This window comes from Xenopus tropicalis, chromosome 7, assembly GCF_000004195.4.
Source record: "Xenopus tropicalis strain Nigerian chromosome 7, UCB_Xtro_10.0, whole genome shotgun sequence".
Taxonomy (NCBI): Eukaryota; Metazoa; Chordata; class Amphibia; order Anura; family Pipidae; genus Xenopus; species Xenopus tropicalis.
Window position 1 is genome coordinate 125,105,051 of NC_030683.2, and position 19,661 is coordinate 125,124,711.

Sequence of the window (19,661 nt, forward strand, 5' to 3'; positions counted from 1 at the left end):
TTCTCTTTACATGCAACTCAAGGAACATTTAGAACTTTTAATATATTCTAATTGTTAATTTACATATGTCCTTGTGCAATATATATATAATTATATTTTTCTTTTTTGTTCAGCACTCAATGCTCCAGTGACAAGCGCTACATCAATAGCTGGGACATCCAGCACTGGTAATAACCTTATAGTTATATTTCAACTTTATTGTACTTGAGCAATATATGAAGTAAAAATAGGAAAATTAGGAATAAGATACTGTGGGGAATCCCTACAGATTAGCCATGAGCATGTCACACTATGAAAACCCTAAAGTTGAAGTAAAAAAATATCTGGGCTCAAACGACTACAAATCAATTAGTGGATTTTAGAAACTTGTGCAATAAATGCTGAAATAGTAACAAAATTGCACTTCAGGGAGAATAATATTTTCATGTTTATTTTCAAAATAGCTAAAAATTTCAAATGTAGAGATCAGTGAATCTGTCCCATTTAGTTTTGATGAAAAATTCACAAAAATTCAACATATGGAAAAAATTAGCAAAATGTGGAAACATGACGCACAAAAAATATATACCACTTTTAATATATTCTAATTGTTAATTTACATATGTCCTTGTGCAATATATGTAATTAGATTTTTCTTTTTTGTTCAGCACTCACTGCTCCAGTGACAAGCGCTACATCAATAGCTGGGACATCCAGCACTGGTAATAACCTTATAGACATATTTTATTTTCTTTGTACTTGAGCAATATATGAAGTAAAAATAGGAAAATTAAAAATAAGATACTGTGGGGAATCCGTACAGATTAGCCATGAGCATGTCACACTATCAAAACCATAAAGTTGAAGTAAAAAAATATTTGGGCTCAAACAACTAGAAATTAATTAGTGAATTTTAGACATTTGTGCAATAAATGCTGAAGGAGTAAGAAAATTACACTTCAGAGTGAATAACTTTTTCATGTTTATTTTCAATATGGGTAAACATTTCAAATGTAGAGATCAGCGAATCTGCCGCATTTAGTTTCGATGAAAAAATTCACAAAAATTCAACATATCTCATAGCAAAATGTGAAACATGACACACACAAAAATGTTGCTCGTGTCAAAGAAAAATTTGTACATCAAATTTTTGTGCCCATTTTACGAAAAAATCTGGCCATGGCGAAAGTCAATACAAATCCATGCCTGATGAAAAATTTTGCTCATCAGTAATCAAGTATGGGCATTTATACAAACTTGTGAATAAAATTTTCATGTTTATCTTAAATATGGCTAAACATTTCAAATGTAGAGATCAGCGAATCTGTCCCATTTAGATTTGATGAAAAATTTACAAAATTTCAACATATGGCGAAAAATTTGTAACATGTCGTAACATGACGTACAAATACATTTCTTGCTGGTTTCAAAAAAAATTTTGTGCATCAAATTTTTGTGCCCATTTTCCAAAAAAATACCTGCCCATGGCGAAAGTCAATGGAAATCCAAGCCTGACGAAAAATTTTGCTTATCAGTACTGAAATGTTGGCTTTTATACAAACTTAGTAGCTTTTACTTGCAGAGTGTTTTCTGGTGACTTTTTGCTGATTTTACTGTAATAAATATTTGTTGGGGTTTGCGGAATATTTTTGTATATATTTTTTTGCCGTACTTTTTCTCAAATTGTGAAAAACATTGCCAACTTGCATTTTGATAAATCAGCACTTAAAAGGATTATTTATCAATATTAGTATTTTGTTTTCATTAATTCAATTTTTTGACCCAGATAGAACTTAAAGTTGTACATTGTAAATTTTCTAAAGACAGATACAAGTTAAAAAGATACAATAATTCTCTTTACATGCAACTCAAGGAACATTTAGCACTTTTAATATATTCTAATTGTTAATTTACATATGTCCTTGTGCAATATATGTAATTATATTTTTCTTCTTTGTTCAGCACTCACTGCTCCAATGACAAGCGCTACATCAACAGCTGGGACATCCAGCACTGGTAATAACCTTATAGTTATGATTCATCTTCTTTGTACTTGAGCAATATATGAAGTAAAAATAGGAAAATTAGGAATAATATACTGTGGGGAATCCCTACAGATTTGCCATGAGCATGTCACACTATCAAAACCTTAAAGTTGAAGTAAAAAAATATCTGGGCTCAAACAACTACACATCAATTAGTGGCTTTTAGACATTTGTGCAATAAATGCTGAAGGAGTAAGAAAATTACACTTTAGGGAGAATAACTTTTTCATGTTTATTTTCAATATGGCTAAACATTTCAAATGTAGAGATCAGCGAATCTGCCGCATTTAGTTTCGATGAAAAATTCACAAAAATTCAACATATCTCGTAAAATTAGCAAAATGTGAAACATGACACACAAAAAAATGTTGCTCGTGTCAAAAAGAAATTTGGACATCAAATTTTTGTGCCCATTTTGCGAAAAAACCTGGCCATGGCGAAAGTCAATGAAAATCCATGCCTGATGAAAAATTTTGCTTATCAGTACTCAAATATGGGCTTTTATACAAACTTACTAGCTTTTACTTGCAGGGTGTTTTCTGGTGATTTTTGCTGATTTTACTGTAATAAATACTAAATTTGATGGGGGTAGCGGAATATTTTTGTATACTTTTTTTGCCGTACTTTTTCTCAAATTGTGAAAAAAATTGCAAACCTGAATTTTGATAAATCAGCACTTAAGGGGTTATTTATCAATATTAGTATTTTATTTTAATTGATTCTGTAAGGCTCTGCTGGGGACTGATCCCGGGACCTGGTGGTTCTTGGCTGCTCTCCCTAACTGTTGAGCCAGGAGATCAGCTGATGAGAGGGGTTTGCTATGTAATCCCTTTCACCAGTGTCCTGGGCTTCATTACATTACCTCAGCAGCCTTATTGGCTAGGTGGGGTCAGCCAATCAGGGCTGACTCTGCCCTATATAAGCCCAGCCCTCCTCACAATCAGTGCCTGAACATTAATCATTTAGCACTGTAGCCTGCCCCTAGCTGGTGTTCCTGTTCTGGCTCCTTTGTCCTACTTCTTCTCTTTGTTCTTCTTAGCCTTGTTCTCTTGCTTCCTTGCCCATTGTCTTGCTCTTTTTTCACTCCTTGTTCCTCATTCCTCTCCTCAGTCTTCACTCTTGTTCTTGACTTTGTCTGCTCCGTTCTGTTCTGCCTGATCTTGCCTTGTTTCACTCTGTCCCTTGCTGTTCCCGTCTGATCTACGCCCGCTCCGTTCCTTGCTGTACCTGTCTGATCTACGCCCGCTCCGTCCCTTGCTGTTCCTGTCTGATCTACGCCCGCTCCGTCCCTTGCTGTTCCTGTCTGATCTACGCCCGCTCCGTCCCTTGCTGTTCCCGTCTGATCTACGCCCGCTCCGTCCCTTGCTGTTCCCGTCTGATCTACGCCCGCTCCGTCCCCTGCTGTTCCCGTCTGATCTACACCCACTCCGTCCCTTGCTGTCTCATCTTGTCTACGCCCACTACGTCCTGTCCACGCCTCCTCCATCTTATAACAGCCCTTGCCTGAAGGACTCGCCTTACCTTTCCTCACTCACCACAGAATACCCCTGACAGATTCAATTTTTGACCCAGATAGAACTTAAAGTTGTACATTGTAAATTCTCTAAAGACAGATATAAGTTAAAAAGATACAATAATTCTCTTTACATGCAACTCAAGGAACATTTAGAACTTTTAATATATTCTAATTGTTAATTTACATATGTCCTTGTGCAATATATGTAATTATAATTTTCTTTTTTGTTCAGCACTCACTGCTCCAGTGACAAGCGCTACATCAACAGCTGGGACATCCAGCACTGGTAATAACCTTATAGTTATATTTTATCTTCTTTGTACTTGAGCAATATATGAAGTAAAAATAGGAAAATTAGGAATAGGATACTGTGGGGAATCCCTACAGATTTGCCATGAGCATGTCACACTATCAAAACCCTAAAGTTGAAGTAAAAAAATATCTGGGCTCAAACGACTACAAATCAATTAGTGGATTTTAGAAACTTGTGCAATAAAAGCTGAAATAGTAACAAAATTGCACTTCAGGGAGAATAACATTTTCATGTTTATTTTCAAAATAGCTAAAAATTTCAAATGTAGAGATGAGCGAATCTGTCCCAATTAGCTTTGATGAAAAGTCACAAAAATTAAACATATGGAAAAAATTAGCAAATGTGGAAACATGATGCACAAAAAATATATACCCCTTTTAATATATTCTAATTGTTAATTTACATATGTCCTTGTGCAATATATGTAATTATATTTTTCTTTTTTGTTCAGCACTCACTGCTTCAGTGACAAGCGCTACATCAACAGCTGGGACATCCAGCACTGGTAATAACCTTATAGTTATATTTTATCTTCTTTGTACTTGAGCAATATATGAAGTAAAAATAGGAAAATTAGGACTAAGATACTGTGGGGAATCCCTACAGATTAGCCATGAGCATGTCACACTATCAAAACCCTAAAGTTGAAGTAAAAAAATATTTGGGCTCAAACAACTAGAAATTAATTAGTGGATTTTAGACATTTGTGCAATAAATGCTGAAGGAGTAAGAAAATTACACTTCAGAGTGAATAAAATTTTCATGTTTATTTTCAATATGGCTAAAAACTTCAAATGTAGAGATCAGCGAATCTGTCCCATTTAGCTTTGATGAAAAATTCACAAAATTTCAACATATGGCGAAAAATTTGCCAAATGTGGAAACATGACGCACAAAAATATTTGTTGCTCGTGTCAAAAAATATTTTGTGCATCAAATTTTTGTGCCTATTTTCTAAAAAATACTTGCCTATGAGGACATTCAATGTAAATCCATGCCTGATGAAACATTTTGCTTATCAGTACTCAAATATGGGCTTTTATACAAACTTACTAGCTTTTACTTGCAGAGTGCTTTCTGGTGACTTTTTGCTGATTTTACTGTAATAAATACTGAATTTGCTGGGGGTTTGTAAAATATTTTTGTTTATATATTTTTGCCGTACTTTTTCTCGAATTTTGAAAAAGAATTACCAACTTAAATTTGTATAAATCAGCCATTAAAAGGATTATTTATCAATATTAGTATTTTATTCTAATTAATTAATTTTTTTTTGACCCAGATAGAACTTAAAGTTGCACATTGTAAATTTTCTAAAGACAGATACAAGTTAAAAAGATACAATAATTCTCTTTACATGCAACTCAAGAAACATTTAGCACTTTTAATATATTCTAATTGTTAATTTACATATGTCCTTGTGCAATATATGTAATTATATTTTTCTCTTTTGTTCAGCACTCACTGCTCCAGTGACAAGCGTTACATCAACAGCTGGGACATCCGGCACTGGTAATAACCTTATAGTTATATTTCGACTTCTTTGTACTTGAGCAATATATGAAGTGAAAATAGGAAAATTAGGAATAAGATACTGTGGGGAATCCCTACAGATTAGCCATGAGCATGTCACACTATCAAAACCCTAAAGTTGAAGTAAAAAATATCTGGGCTAAAACGACTACAAATCAATTAGTAGATTTTAGAAACTTGTGCAATAAATGCTGAAGGAGTAAGAAAATTACATTTCAGGGAGGATAACATTTTTATGTTTATTTTCAATATGGCTAAAAATCTCAAATGTAGAGATGAGCGAATATGTCCCATTTAGCATTGATGAAAAATTCACAAAAACTCAACATATGGCGAAAAAGTTTGAAAAATGTGGAAACATGACACAAAAAAATTTGTTGCTCGTGTCAAAAAAAATTGTGCATCAAATTTTTGTGCCCATTTTCCAAAAAAATACCTGCCCATGGCAAAAGTCAATGTAAATCCAAGCCTGATAAAAAATTTTGCTTATCAGTACTCAAATGCTGGCTTTTATACAAACTTACTAGCTTTTACTTGCAGAGTATTTTCTGGTGACTTTTTGCTGATTTTACTGTAATAAATACTGAATTTGTTGGGGTTTGCGGAATATTTTTGTATATATATTTTTTGCCGTCCTTTTTCTCGAATTGTGAAAAAAATTGCCAACTTGAATTTTGATAAATCAGCCCTTAAAAGGATTATTTATCAATATTAGTATTTTGTTTTCATTGATTCAATTTTTTGACCCAGATAGAACTTGTGGTACATTGTAAATTTTCTAAAGACAGATACAAGTTAAAGGAGAAGGAAAGGTTAATAAAGAGTTAATCCCAATCTGCAGGCATACCTTCGGTTGTCTCAATAGTGCTCTTAAGTCTCCCCATACTTCACCCGTTAAGAAGATCAGAAGCCAAACAGAGAAAAAAAAACGCTGATTCAAATAAAGCCTCGCTTTTTCCAAGACTTGAGGACTCGTTTCTACAGGCAGCGCATAGGCAGAGAGGAGAAGCGTCCAGTTGCCATGGCGACAGTGTTGCCGAGTTCTCTCACAAGCAGCAGCAGGAGGAGCGGGAAGGGGGGGTTCCGGCTGGTGCTGTGAGCGCTGATTGTTTATGGGGGGGTTTGTGGAGTTGCAGAAACTTTGTGACAGGAGCAGGGAGCCGGCTTCTGCTTTTCAGCCCATTCAGACACGCTGGATAAGATGGTGGCGCCGTTCACTGAAACAAGCATGTTAGTTCTAGTTTGAGTATCTCTGTAAATCTTTCATTAGGCAAGCCAGGAATATAGCGATTTTACACAGCGATAGTAGTACTATTTAATAGTGTGCTTCTTAGATTTTGCCTTTCCTTCTCCTTTAAAAAGATACAATAATTCTCTTTAAATGCAACTCAAGGAACATTTAGCACTTTTTCTATATTCTAATTGTTAATCTACATATGTCCTTGTGCAATATATATAATTTTATATTTCTTTTTTGTTCAGCACTCACTGCTCCAGTGACAAGCGCTACATCAACAGCTGGGACATCCGGCACTGGTAATAACCTTATATTTATATTTCATCTTCTTTGTACTTGAGCAATATATGAAGTGAAAATAGGAAAATTAGGAATAAGATACTGTGGGGAATCCCTACAGATTAGCCATGAGCTTGTCACACTATCAAAACTCTAAAGTTGAAGGAAAAAAAATCTGGGCTGAAATGACTACAAATCAATTAGTGGATTTTAGAAACTTGTGCAATAAATGCTGAAAGAGTAAGAAAATTACACTTCAGGGAGGATAAAATTTTTATGTTTATTTTCAATATGGCTAAAAATCTCAAATGTAGAGATGAGTGAATCTGTCCCATTTAGCATTGATGAAAAATTCACAAAAACTCAACATATGGTGAAAAATTAGCAAAATGTGGAAACATGACGGAAAAAAAATTGTTGCTCGTGTTAAAAAATTTTTGTGCATCAAATTATTGTTCCCATTTTGCAAAAAACCTGCCCGTGGTGAAATTCAATGCAAATCCATGCCTGACTAAAAATTTTGCTTATCAGTATTCAAACTTTGGCTTTTATACAAACTTAGTAGCTTTTACTTGCAGAGTTTTCTGGTGACTTTGTTCTCATTTTACTGTAATAAATACTGAACTTGTTGGGGGTTTGTTAATTTTTTTAATATATTTTTGCCATACTTTTTCTCGAATTGTGAAAAAAATTGGCAACTTGCATTTTGATAAATCAGCACTTAAAAGGATTATTTATCAATATTAGTATTTTGTTTTCATTAATTCAATTTTTTGACCCAGATAGAACTTAAAGTTTTACATTGTAAATTTTCTAAAGACAGATACAAGTTAAAAAGATACAATAATTCTCTTTACATGCAACTCAAGGAACATTTAGCACTTTTAATATATTCTAAGGGGCACATTTACAAATCCATGAATCCAAATCACGAATTTTTTTTGTGCAAACGTCCAAAAAAGTCGTGCGCCGTACGAAAAAGTCATACGGACGCACGAAAAAATCAGTGAAAATACGCTCGGAGAATTTGCATGAACGCTCGAGCGTTCCTGCTTTTGTAAGTGTGCCCCTAATTGTTAATTTACATATGTCCTTGTGCAATATATGTAATTATATTTTTCTTTTTTGTTCAGCACTCACTGCTCCACTGACAAGCGCTACATCAACAGCTGGGACATCCGGCACTGGTAATAACCTTATAGTTATTTTTCATTTTATTTGTACTTGAGCAATATATAAAGTGAAAATGGGAAAATTAGGAATAGGATACTGTGGGGAATCCCTACAGATTAGCCATGAGCATGTCACACTATAAAAACCCTAAAGTTAAAGTAAAAAAATATCTGGGCTCAAACGACTACAAATCAGTTAGTGGGTTTAGACATTTGTGCATTAAATGCTGAAGGAGTAAGAAAATTACACTTCAGGGAGAATTCCTTTTTCATGTTTATTTTCAATATGGCCAAAATTTCAAAAAAAAATTGTCGCTCATGTCAAAAAAAGTTTTGTTCATCAAATTTTTGTGCCCATTTTTAAAAAAAAAATACCTTCTCAGGGCGAAATTCAATGTAAATCCATGCCTGATGAAAAATTTTGCTTATCAGTACTCAAATGTTGGCTTATACAACTTACTAGCTTTTACTTGCAAAGTGCTTTCTGGTGTCTTTTTGCTGATTTTACTATAATACTGTAGATTCTAAATTTGTTGGGGTTTGCGGAATATTTTTGTATACATTTTTTTGCCGTACTTTTTCTCGAATTGTGAAAAAAATTGCCAACTTGAATTTTGATAAATCAGCACTTAAAAGGATTATTTGTCAATATTAGTATTTTGTTTTTATTAATTCAATTTTTTGACCAAGATAGAACTTAAAGTTGCACATTGTAAACTTTCTAAAGAGAGATACAAGTTAAAAAGATACAATATTTCTCTTTACATGCAACTCAAGGAACATTTAGCACTTTTAATATATTCTAAGGGGCACATTTACAAATCCATGAATCCAAATCACTAATGGGAAAAAATTGTACTTTAAATGAATATTTTTGAAGATCACAAATATCACGAAAATGCTTACAAAAAATCGTATTCGTCACGATAATATCGTATTGGCGATCCGAAAGCCACAAAATTTTCGTACCGAACAATTATAATAATGGTAAAACCTTTCCGATTTTATCGTGCAAACGTCCGAAAAAGTCATGCGCCATACGAAAAAGTCGAGTGCCGTACAAAGAAGTCGTACGGACGCCCAAAATAAATAGGCGAAACTACGCTCGGAGCATTCGCATTGACGCTCAAGCATTTGTGCTTTTGTAAGTGTGCCCCTAATTGTTAATTTACATATGTCCTTGTGCAATATATGTAATTATATTTTTCTTTTTTGTTCAGCACTCAATGATCCAGTGACAAGCGCTACATCAACAGCTGGGACATCCGGCACTGGTAATAACCTTATAGTTATGATTCATCTTCTTTGTACTTGAGCAATATATGAAGTAAAAATAGGAAAATTCGGAATAAGATACTGTGGGGAATCCCTACAGATTAGCCATGAGCATGTCACACTATCAAAACCCTAAAGTTGAAGTAAAAAAATATCTGGGCTCAAACGACTACAAATCCGTTAGTGGATTTTAGAAACTTAATAAATGCTGAAGGAGTAACTAAATTTCACTTCAGGGAGAATAACATTTTAATGTTTATTTTCAATATGGCTAAAAATCTCAAATGTTGAGATGAACGAATCTGTCCCATTTAGTTTCTATTAAAAATTCACAAAAATTAAACATATCGCGCAAAATTAGCAAAATGTGAAACATGACGCACAAAAAATTGTTGCTCGTGTCAAAAAAAATTTTGTACATCAAATTTTTGTGCCCATTTTGCGAAAAAAACTGCCCATGTGGAAATTCAATGTAAATCCATGTCTGACGAAAAATTTTGCTTATCAGTACTCAAATGTTGGCTTTTATACAAACTTACGGATAAGGGGTCTTTCTGTAATTTTGATCTCAATACCTTAAGTCTACTAAAAAATCAATAAAACATTAATTAAATCCAATAGGGCTGTTCTGCCCCAATAAGGATTAATTATATCTTAGTTGGGATCAAGTACAGGTAATGTTTTATTATTACAGAGAAAAGGGAATCATTTAACCATTAAATAAACCCAATAGGGCTGTTCTACCCCAATAAGGGGTAATTATATCTTAGTTGGGATCAAGTACAGGTACTGTTTTATTATTACAGAGAAAAGGGAATCATTTAACCATTAAATAAACCCAATAGGGCTGTTCTGCCCCCAATAAGGGGTAATTATATCTTAGTTGGGATCAAGTACAGGTACTGTTTTATTATTACAGAGAAAAGAGAATCATTTAACCATTAAATAAACCCAATAGGGCTGTTCTGCCCCAATAAGGGGTAATTATATCTTAGTTGGGATCAAGTACAGGTACTGTTTTATTATTACAGAGAAAAGGGAATCATTTAACCATTAAATAAACCCAATAGGGCTGTTCTGCCCCCAATAAGGGGTAATTATATCTTAGTTGGGATCAAGTACAGGTACTGTTTTATTATTACAGAGAAAAGGGAATCATTTAACCATGAAATAAACCCAATAGGGCTGTTCTGCCCCAATAAGGGGTAATTATATCTTAGTTGGGATCAAGTACAGGTACTGTTTTATTATTACAGAGAAAAGGGAATCATTTAACCATTAAATAAACCCAATAGGGCTGTTCTGCCCCAATAAGGGGTAATTATATCTTAGTTGGGATCAAGTACAGGTACTGTTTTATTATTACAGAGAAAAGGGAATTATTTAACCATTAAATAAACCCAATAGGGCTGTTCTGCCCCAATAAGGGGTAATTATATCTTAGTTGGGATCAAGTACAGGTACTGTTTTATTATTACAGAGAAAAGGGAATCATTTAACCATTAAATAAACCCAATAGGGCTGTTCTGCCCCAATAAGGGGTAATTATATCTTAGTTGGAATCAATTACAAGGTTCTGTTTTATTTCTACATAGAAAAAGGAAATCAGCTTTAAAATTCTGAATTATTTGATTAAAATGGAGTCTATGGGAGACGGGCTTTCCGTAATTCGGAGCTTTCTGGATAACGGGTTTCCGGATAAGGGGTCCGATACCTGTATTAGTATTTTGTTTTCATGAATTCAATTTTTTTGACCCAGATAGAACTTAAAGGTGCACATTGTAAATTTTCTAAAGACAGATACAAGTTAAAAAGATACAATAATTAACTTTATATGCAAATCAATGAACATTTAGCAGTTTTAATATATTCTAATTGTTAATTTACATATGTCCTTGTGCAATGTATATAATTATATTTTTCTTTTTTGTTCAGCACTCACTGCTCCAGTGACAAACGCTACATCAACAGCTGGGACATCCGGCACTGGTAATGACATTTTTGTTATATTTCATCTTCTTTATGCTTGAGCAATATATGAAGAAATAAATATGAAAAAAAATTATGAATCAAATTTTTGTGCCCATTTTTAGAAAAAATCTGCCAATGGCAAAACTCAACGCGCATTCATGCCTGCTGCAAAATTTTGCTTATCAGTACTCAAATGTTGGCTTTTATACAAACTTACTAGCTTTTACTTGCAGAGATTTTTCTGGTGACTTTTTGCTGATTTTACTGTAATAAATACTGAATTTGTTGGTTGTTTGTAGAATATTTTTGTATATATTTTTTCCTGTACTTTTACTCAATTTGTGAAAACTTGAATTTGTCAGCCTCACATTTTAATCAAATAATTCAAACTTTCAAAAATTATTTCCTTTTTGTCTGTAATAATAAAACAGTGCTTTAAGTAATCATTATAGGGGGAAAAACAATCCTAATGGACTTATTTATCAATTTTCAAGTTTGTGAATCCTTGTTTGATTTTATGAATTGAATAAACTTGGATATTAAATGCTGACTTATTTAATAAGTAAAACTCATTTGTTTGTAATAACACAGCGTCTTTCACGGGATTAGTCCCAATTAGAGATGTAGCAAACTCGCGCGAACATCGGGTGTTCGCAAGTTCGGACGTTCGCGAACTTTTCGCGTATGTTCGCAATTTGGGTTTACTGCGTTTTTTTTCCACTGCGTTTTTTCTCTGCGTTTTTCTCAGCCTAAAAACGCTGCAGAAGCCACACATGGCGTTTTTCAGCCTAGTACTGGTGTAAGCAAATCCCATTTCCATGGCGCTAATAGTGTGAAATAGCAAAAAACGCAGCGTATTTCCGCTACATCTGCCAGCTGCCTTTGCGGTTTTACTCAACGCTGTGTCAACAAAGTATTTTTTAGAGAAATTTTTGCCCTTGATCCCCCTCCTGCATGCCACTGTCCAGGTCGTGGCACCCTTTAAACAACTTTAAAATCAGTTTTCTGGCCAGAAATGGCTTTTCTAGGTTTTAAAGTTCACCTTCCCATTGAAGTCTATGGGGTTCGCAAAGTTTGCGAATATTCGCGAACTTTTTTTTGAGGTTCGCTACATCCCTAGTCCCAATGTGCGCTGGACCTTGACCCTGGGCTGGTTAAAAACGGGGTCTCCGGCTGATATGACTCCTCTACAAGGAGAACTTTTTATCAACCCTTTCAGGGAGAGAGGCAAACTCCCCAAGTGATAAGTCCCATTATGGGACTTTGTGAGCAAAAAAATAAAAATCTTTAGAGCCTGAAAAGCCCTTAAAACCTACTTCCTATCCTACCACCTGCGAGGACAGGAAAAATGACAAGGGCATAGGGGCAGGAGGGTACTGGACCATCTAAGAAACCTTTCTGAAATCAGGGCAGTCCAGTCCTCATATATGCCCAGAAGATTAGAAAGATTTGTGGAGGTCTGGACAAGGTCAATAAAAGACCAATGGGTATTACAGACATTGGAAAGAGGATATTATCTGGAATTCGAGGAAGTTCCAAGATGCAGTCTTTTTCAATTATTGAAAGTTCCGCGTCACGGGCAGAAGAGGAAGATCATGATGGATTATATTCAACAGTTGATCCGGGATGCAGCAGTGATACCGGTTCAGAAGCAGTTCATGGGAAAAAGTGTGAACTCAAAGCATTTTTTGCTGAAGAAAAAGACAGGAGATTTTTGGCCGGTGTTAGATCTGAGGCCAATAAACTCATATTTGAAGGTGGAAGGTTTCAAGATGGAATCAATTCAGTCTATCATAGCACAGATAGAACAAGAAGATTAGATGTTGTCCCTGGATTTAAAGGAGGTATATCTGCATATACCAGTGGTAGAGACTCATCAAAAGTTTCTGAGATGTGTGGTAGGGAAAGAGGCACATTTCCAATTCACATGCCTTCCATTTGGGTTAGTGATTTCACCAAGAGTATTTACAAAGGTCCTGCAAGTCCTAATAGCAGAAGTAAGGAAATTTGGAATACAGATTTAGCATTATCTAGACGACATACTTTTTAAAGAAAAGAATCCAGATATGCTAGCAAGTCACAGAGACTTTGTCTTTCAGTTTCTTCAATCTCATGGTTGGGAAATAAATATGCAGAAAAGTCAACTTTTCCCAACACAGGATTTAGTGTATTTGGGGGCCAGATTCTGCAGATTCTGTATTGCGGAAACTACTAAGAAAATCCAAAACAACAGCTGGAGAAATGAGCAGTGCATTAGGTCTTTTAAACTCCACAATCCCTATGCTGAAGTGGGCCAGATGGCCTGTGAGACCGTTGCAGCAATATTTTCTGAGGCAATGGAGGAAGTCCGATCCGGATTGGGATCAGAACATAGGAATAACACCACAAGTGAAACAGGAAATGAGGTGGTGGTTGATGGAACAGAGTCTAACCAGAAGGAATTCATTGAAGCAAATAGAGTGGAAGTCTTTGACAACAGACTCCAGTCCCCTAAGCTGGGGAGCTCACCTGGATCAGACGTATCTGCAGGGCACCTGGAATGCAGAAGAGTCTCTACTGCCAGCCAATGTTCTAGAACTCAGAGCAGTGAAAAGAGCACTGCCAAGCTTAGATCACAGTGTCAGAGGTTCTGCTCTTCGGGTCAGATCAGACAATGTGGCAATGGTCATGTATATAAAAAAGCAAGGAGGTAATCAGGAAGTTTTTCTACACATTACCAGGAAGTGGGGTCAGCCAGAGAAGGATTTAATGGTAGTATGGGGAATCAGAAAGTAGACAAATTCTACTCCCATTTCCAGTGTCCACAAGCGTAAGTGACAGATGCTTTGAGTCAGAGCTGGAGTTGACATCTGTTATACATCTTCCCTCCATTTCCACTCATTCAGAAAGTTCTAAGGAAGATCAAAACAGAGGAGGCCAATGTAATAGCATCAATTCCAGATTGGCGCCGTTGTTGAATTTGTTTGTTGCGGATAAACCACTAACATTGCCATAAGGTCAGACCTATTGACCCAGGGAGGACTCAGACATCCTTGCCCTCAGAAGTTACATCTAAAGGCCTGGAGATTGAAAGGAACAGGCTGAGGCAGGAGGGGTTTTCCTCGGCGGAAGTTAACACTATGTTAGCATCCAGGAAACCCAATACTAATAAGACTTATGAAAGAGTCTGGAAAACCTTTGTATCTTGGTTACTCAAGAAAGAAGTCACTCCGGAAAGGGTAACTGTATGTCAAGTCCTTGATTTTCACCAAGACAGTTTAGACAGCAATTTAAGCATTCGGACATTAAACACGATGAACACCAAGCACTCCAGACTCCCGGAGTCCTGAGTGCTTGGTATTCATCGTGTTTGAAGTTGGATTTCCCCTTAGCTACGGGTTCAGGGCCCCGAGCACCCGGACCAGCCAGGGATTCCGGTGAGCTATTCTGACCTGTGCTGACTATATTTAACTTTTGTGTTCCTTAACAGTACTAGCGACGGGTCCAGGGTTTTCACACCCGGACCGATCATTTGGATTGGTACACACCGTATTTTATAAATAGGAGCATTCAATTATTATATACATTTATATACATATCTAGTATCATTTAGGTTATCGTGTTTTCAATATTTTGGATTTGGACATTAAAACTGTAGACCTCAGCCAACTCAGCCATAACAGGGGTCCAGTGGGCTAATAGCCCCAGAGTGGCCAAATTTTTTTGCAGGGGCCCTCCAACCAGGTCTTCATGGAGTTTACCTCTGGTATTGGAGAACTTAACTCTGAGTCCTTTTGAGCCATTGGAATCAATTCCTGGCATGTTATTGACTTTGAAGACGGTTTTTCTGGTAGCAGTCACATCTTCTCATAGAGTGAATGACTTGAAAGCTCTGTCATCAAAGCAGCTTTACAGTATTTTGCAGGCTGATAAAGTCCGGTTTCTAACAGTGTCAGGCCTGGCCTCTGGCAAGAGGCCAGCAGGTAGAGATGTAGCGAACTAATTCGCGCGAACATCTGGTGTTCGCGTTCGCGCAAATTCGCGGACTTTTGCCGATGTTCGCCATGTTTTTTTTGGCGCCTCATTTTTTTGCCTTGGTTTTTCCGCCGCGTTTTAGCTTGTGGGTTTTTTTTGCGTTAATTTTTTGCGGTTTTTTTGGCGTTTTTTTTACAAGTATTTTTCAGAGAAGTTTTTGCCCTTGATCCCCCTCCTGCATGTAACTGTCCAGGTTGTGGCACCCTTTAAACAACTTTAAAATCAGTTTTCTGGCCAGAAATGGCTTTTCTAGGTTTTAAAGTTCGCCTTCCCATTGAAGTCTATGGGATTCGCAAAGTTCGCGAATATTCAGGTCAGTCCAGGCAGAGTTCAAGCACATCCGTATATCAGGCACAGGTCAGTCCAGACAGGGTTCCAGCAAGTCAGGAGTCAGGCAGAAGTCAAACCAGGGAAGTCAACAAAAGGGACCAGGCAGGGCACAAGCAGGGAACACGGAATCAGAAGGTATCAGGAATCAGGTGGCAAGACCAGGCTAAGCGGGAGCGATGATCAAGCACTGGGTGTAGTCTGGAGAGGGTTTATATAGTCCGGTAATTACTAAAGCAGCCACACCTGTGATGACCAATAACGATAGGGAAACCGGTAAAAAGGCAGAAGGGACACAAGGGCAACCGATCCCATATAGCTCAAAGAGCCCCCTGTGGCTCAGCAAGTATGTGCACCCAGAGTTCCGCATACAGTCCAGGGTTCGAATCCCCATAGTTCCTGACAAACAGTGCCTGGTTTTCTACCTAAGGTGGTTACAGAGTAACACATGAACACAGAGATTGTCTTGCCATCATTTTTTCCTATTGGAGTCAGAACAGGAGAGACAATGGCACAAGTTAAACATGGTCAGATGTCTGTTGATATATTTAAATAGAACAAAGGCTTGGAGAAAATCAGCTAAACTGTTTGTAATTCCTGCCAGTAATAGGAAGCCACTACCTCCACAATAAGCAGGTGGATTATTGACTGCATCAAGCGATCTTATCAAGAGAATGGAACATGTTTTCCAAAGAGCATAAACCCACACTCCACTAAGGCAATTAGTGCTTCATGGGCATTTCAGGTGGAAGTCCCGTTGGAAGAAGTATGTAAAGCAGCCTCCTGGAGTTCTGCAAATACCTTCCTAAAGCATTACCATTTGGATGTGCAGTCCACAAAAGTGTCAGATGTGGGCTTGAAAGTTTCAGGATCTGTGTGTGGTCCAAAATAAATTGTTTTCTTAGGAATCAAGAAGTCTTTGTTGTTTGAAACCCACCCTGTCAGATTGCTCTAGTACAGCGGTTCTCAACCTGTGGGTCGGGACCCCTTTGGGGGTCGAACGACCCTTTCACAGGGGTCACCTAAGACCCCAGGAAAACACATATTTCCAATGGTCTTAGGAGTAATTTTATGGTTGGGGGTCACCACAACATGAGGAACTGTATTAAAGGGTTGCGGCATTAGGAAGGTTGAGAACCACTGCTCTAGTATATCACTCTTAGGGGCCCAATTACTAACCATTGAGTTTTCAGCAAATTTGGGTAAATTTCTGAAAACCCCACATTTTTGAGAAATGATATCAAAGAAACTGAGCACTGGCAAAAACTCATTCTTAAATCTTGAAAATATCTAGAAGTAAAAGATTGTTAATCTTTTACTTCTAGATATTTTAAAGATTTAAGAATGAGTTTTTGCCAGTGCTCAGTTTCTTTGATATCATTTCTCAAAAATGTGGGGTTTTCAGAAATTTACCCAAAAAATTATTATTTTTTTTAAAATAACTCACAAAATTCATGATTTATTAATATTTAGTTAACTTTTTTTGTAAAACGAAAATTCAACAGGTTTGATCTGTCGAGTACCATTGAGTCCTATGGAGGCTTAGGGGCCGATTTACTTACTCACGATCCGGCCGAATGCGTCCGATTGCGTTTTTTTCGTAATGATCGGAATTTTTCGGAAAATTGTCGCGACTTTTTCGTTACCAATATGATTTGTGCGAAAAAACGCGAGTTTTTCGTAGCCATTCCGAAAGTTGCGCAAAATCTGGCGATTTTTTTGTAGCGTTAAAACTTGCGCCTTTTAAGTTTTAACTTTACGAAAAAGGCGCGACTTTTCGCGCAAGTTTTAACGCTACAAAAAAATCGCCAGATTTTGCGCAACTTTCTGAATGGCTACGAAAAACTCGCGTTTTTCGCGCAAATCGGAAAGGCGCCGAAAAAATCGCAAAAAATACGAAAAAGTCGCAAAATGTTCGTTTTCCAATCGGATTTTTCCAATTCGGATTCGAATTCGTCTCTTAGTAAATGTGCCCCTTAGACTAGTAGGGAAATAGAATCGTCAGTGACAACCTGTCCATCCTTGACACATTTTCAAGGAGACATTAATCCCATCATTGTTTTATTTTACCGTTTCAAGGGGAAGTTAATTCCATCATTGTTTTCTATTTCACACATTTTCATGGGGAAGTTAATCTCCTAATCAATTCCTGTTTACAAAAAATAAAGAAGGAACTTTGATTTAAACTCAAATTTTTCAAGTTTTAACATTACTTTCAGTTCAAACAATTTGAGATTTTCAAATATAAACTCAAAATTTTCATGCCAACCAATCAATCGTGACATTTTATAACTACAACAATTTAATTTATATTGATACCATGTTGAGTTTTTACGATTATCAGCCCCTTAAGCTACGGAGATACAAATTACAGAGATAAATCCCTTGGCCAGCAAACCCCAGGTCCCGCGCATTCTGAATAACGGGTCTCATACCTGTACCTTGTACTGAGATACACTCCGAGCTGAGGGAGTTCCCTGAAATAAATTGTAGAAAGGCAAACAAATAGAAAAATATGTAAAGAACAGGCAGAATGCATTTATATAACACACGTCCTATTGATCGACCCCCACTTTTAACCAACAAGTTCTAGGTGTAAACTAACCCTTTAACCTTGATAATATGTCACATGACTTTGTAGTCCAGACACAACTAAAGCTTGGTTGAGCAGTGCAGTGCAGTAGGGTGTAGATCCGCTTTAATGAGGCTGTTCTCATTGTTGATGGTGTTTGTCATATTGTCTCCTTCACATCCATTTAGGTGTTCTGTATGAATACGGGAACGCAACTGACAGTCTAAGCACAAGAGATGATGATGGTTCCGTGTTGGTAAATCCTACTATCAACTTCCCGTTTGGGGGAAACTCCTATTCTTCTTTTTACGTGAGTTACACATATATACTACTCATTGATTGTTCTGGAAACATACACAGATACCCTGGGGTAAAAGCAGCAACTGCAGTTACCATTTAAAGGGAATATAAACCCTCCATAAAAAGTGTCCCACTGTGCAACAAATGAAGAAGTTACCCAAATATGTCATTACAGATGTAAGAGAACTGACCAATGAGAATGCTGATTCCCAGCACTGTGTCAGCCATCTTGCTCTTTGAGATTATTGTGTCATTTTGGCTTCACGATATTAAGCTGTAATTAAACAGGGTGGAACTGATACCCGACTGGGGCACATTGTATGGAAACTGCATTGGCAAGTGCTATACCCCTGCACTGTTATCTTCTGCCACTTCCAATAGACCTTGAAAGGATAAGTAAACCTTTAAAAGAAATATTGCTCAGGGTGCTTTTCTAAGCACTTTTACAATTTGCTTATAAAGTGTTTATTAACTGACAATGCAATGAATATTTGTAACAACAGCGCCACCTGCTGGTCAGTTCCTATAACTGTTCAGACAAAGAGATATCCCTTCAGAAGGAAAACAGAGAAGGGTTCTGATGTTGCTCAGGGAGGAGATGGGAAAGGGCATCTGAGGCTTCTGGTCTCTTTCCTGAGCAGAGCAACATCAGAACCCTTCTCTGTTTTCCTTCTGAAGGGATATCTCTTTGTCTGAACAGTTATAGGAACTGACCAGCAGGTGGCGCTGTTTTATTATATTGAAAGTTAATAAAAAATTAAATAGCTCTGAAACTAAAAAAAAAAATAATTAATGCAAATTGCAAAACACCATGAGCAATTGTACATTTAGTTTTTTTTTAAGTTTTACTTATCCTTCAAACTTGAAAATGGAAAGCTGGGACATTTTGCTTCCTGTGGTACAGGGCACTCCGCCATTAGCATTTAGACTTCTAGGCATTTAAACTAAGGCCTCACCAATTGGCCCATCTTCAGAGATCCCAAAGCTGAGTCTCCAGGCTTCTAGTCTGGCAAATACGTGCCTCTTGTTTTAGTCAGTGGATTCTGGAGAGCCATATTACACTAGTAAAATTTTTGGTGGTGATGAGCGAATATTTTCACCAGACAGGGATTTGCAGCAAAATTCAAC

General features: G+C 36.7%; 1 protein-coding gene across 50 annotated transcripts in view; it reads left to right on the forward strand.

Annotated features, from left to right (window-relative positions):
• LOC108645188 (putative GPI-anchored protein pfl2) overlaps window positions 1-19,661 on the forward strand; it is a 232,587-nt gene that overhangs the window by 72,291 nt on the left and 140,635 nt on the right. For 42 of the 50 annotated variants that reach the window (XM_031905270.1, XM_031905271.1, XM_031905268.1 and 39 more), the window contains 5 exons: window positions 4,305-4,358; window positions 5,312-5,365; window positions 9,295-9,348; window positions 11,285-11,338; window positions 18,422-18,543. In XM_031905270.1, coding sequence (XP_031761130.1) covers window positions 4,305-4,358; window positions 5,312-5,365; window positions 9,295-9,348; window positions 11,285-11,338; window positions 18,422-18,543 — 338 coding nt within the window. Of the gene's footprint in view, window positions 1-113; window positions 168-3,772; window positions 3,827-4,304; window positions 4,359-5,311; window positions 5,366-6,868; window positions 6,923-9,294; window positions 9,349-11,284; window positions 11,339-18,421; window positions 18,544-19,661 lie in introns of all 50 variants that reach the window. The other 8 variants (XM_031905236.1, XM_031905265.1, XM_031905234.1 and 5 more) reach the window with 6 other exon arrangements.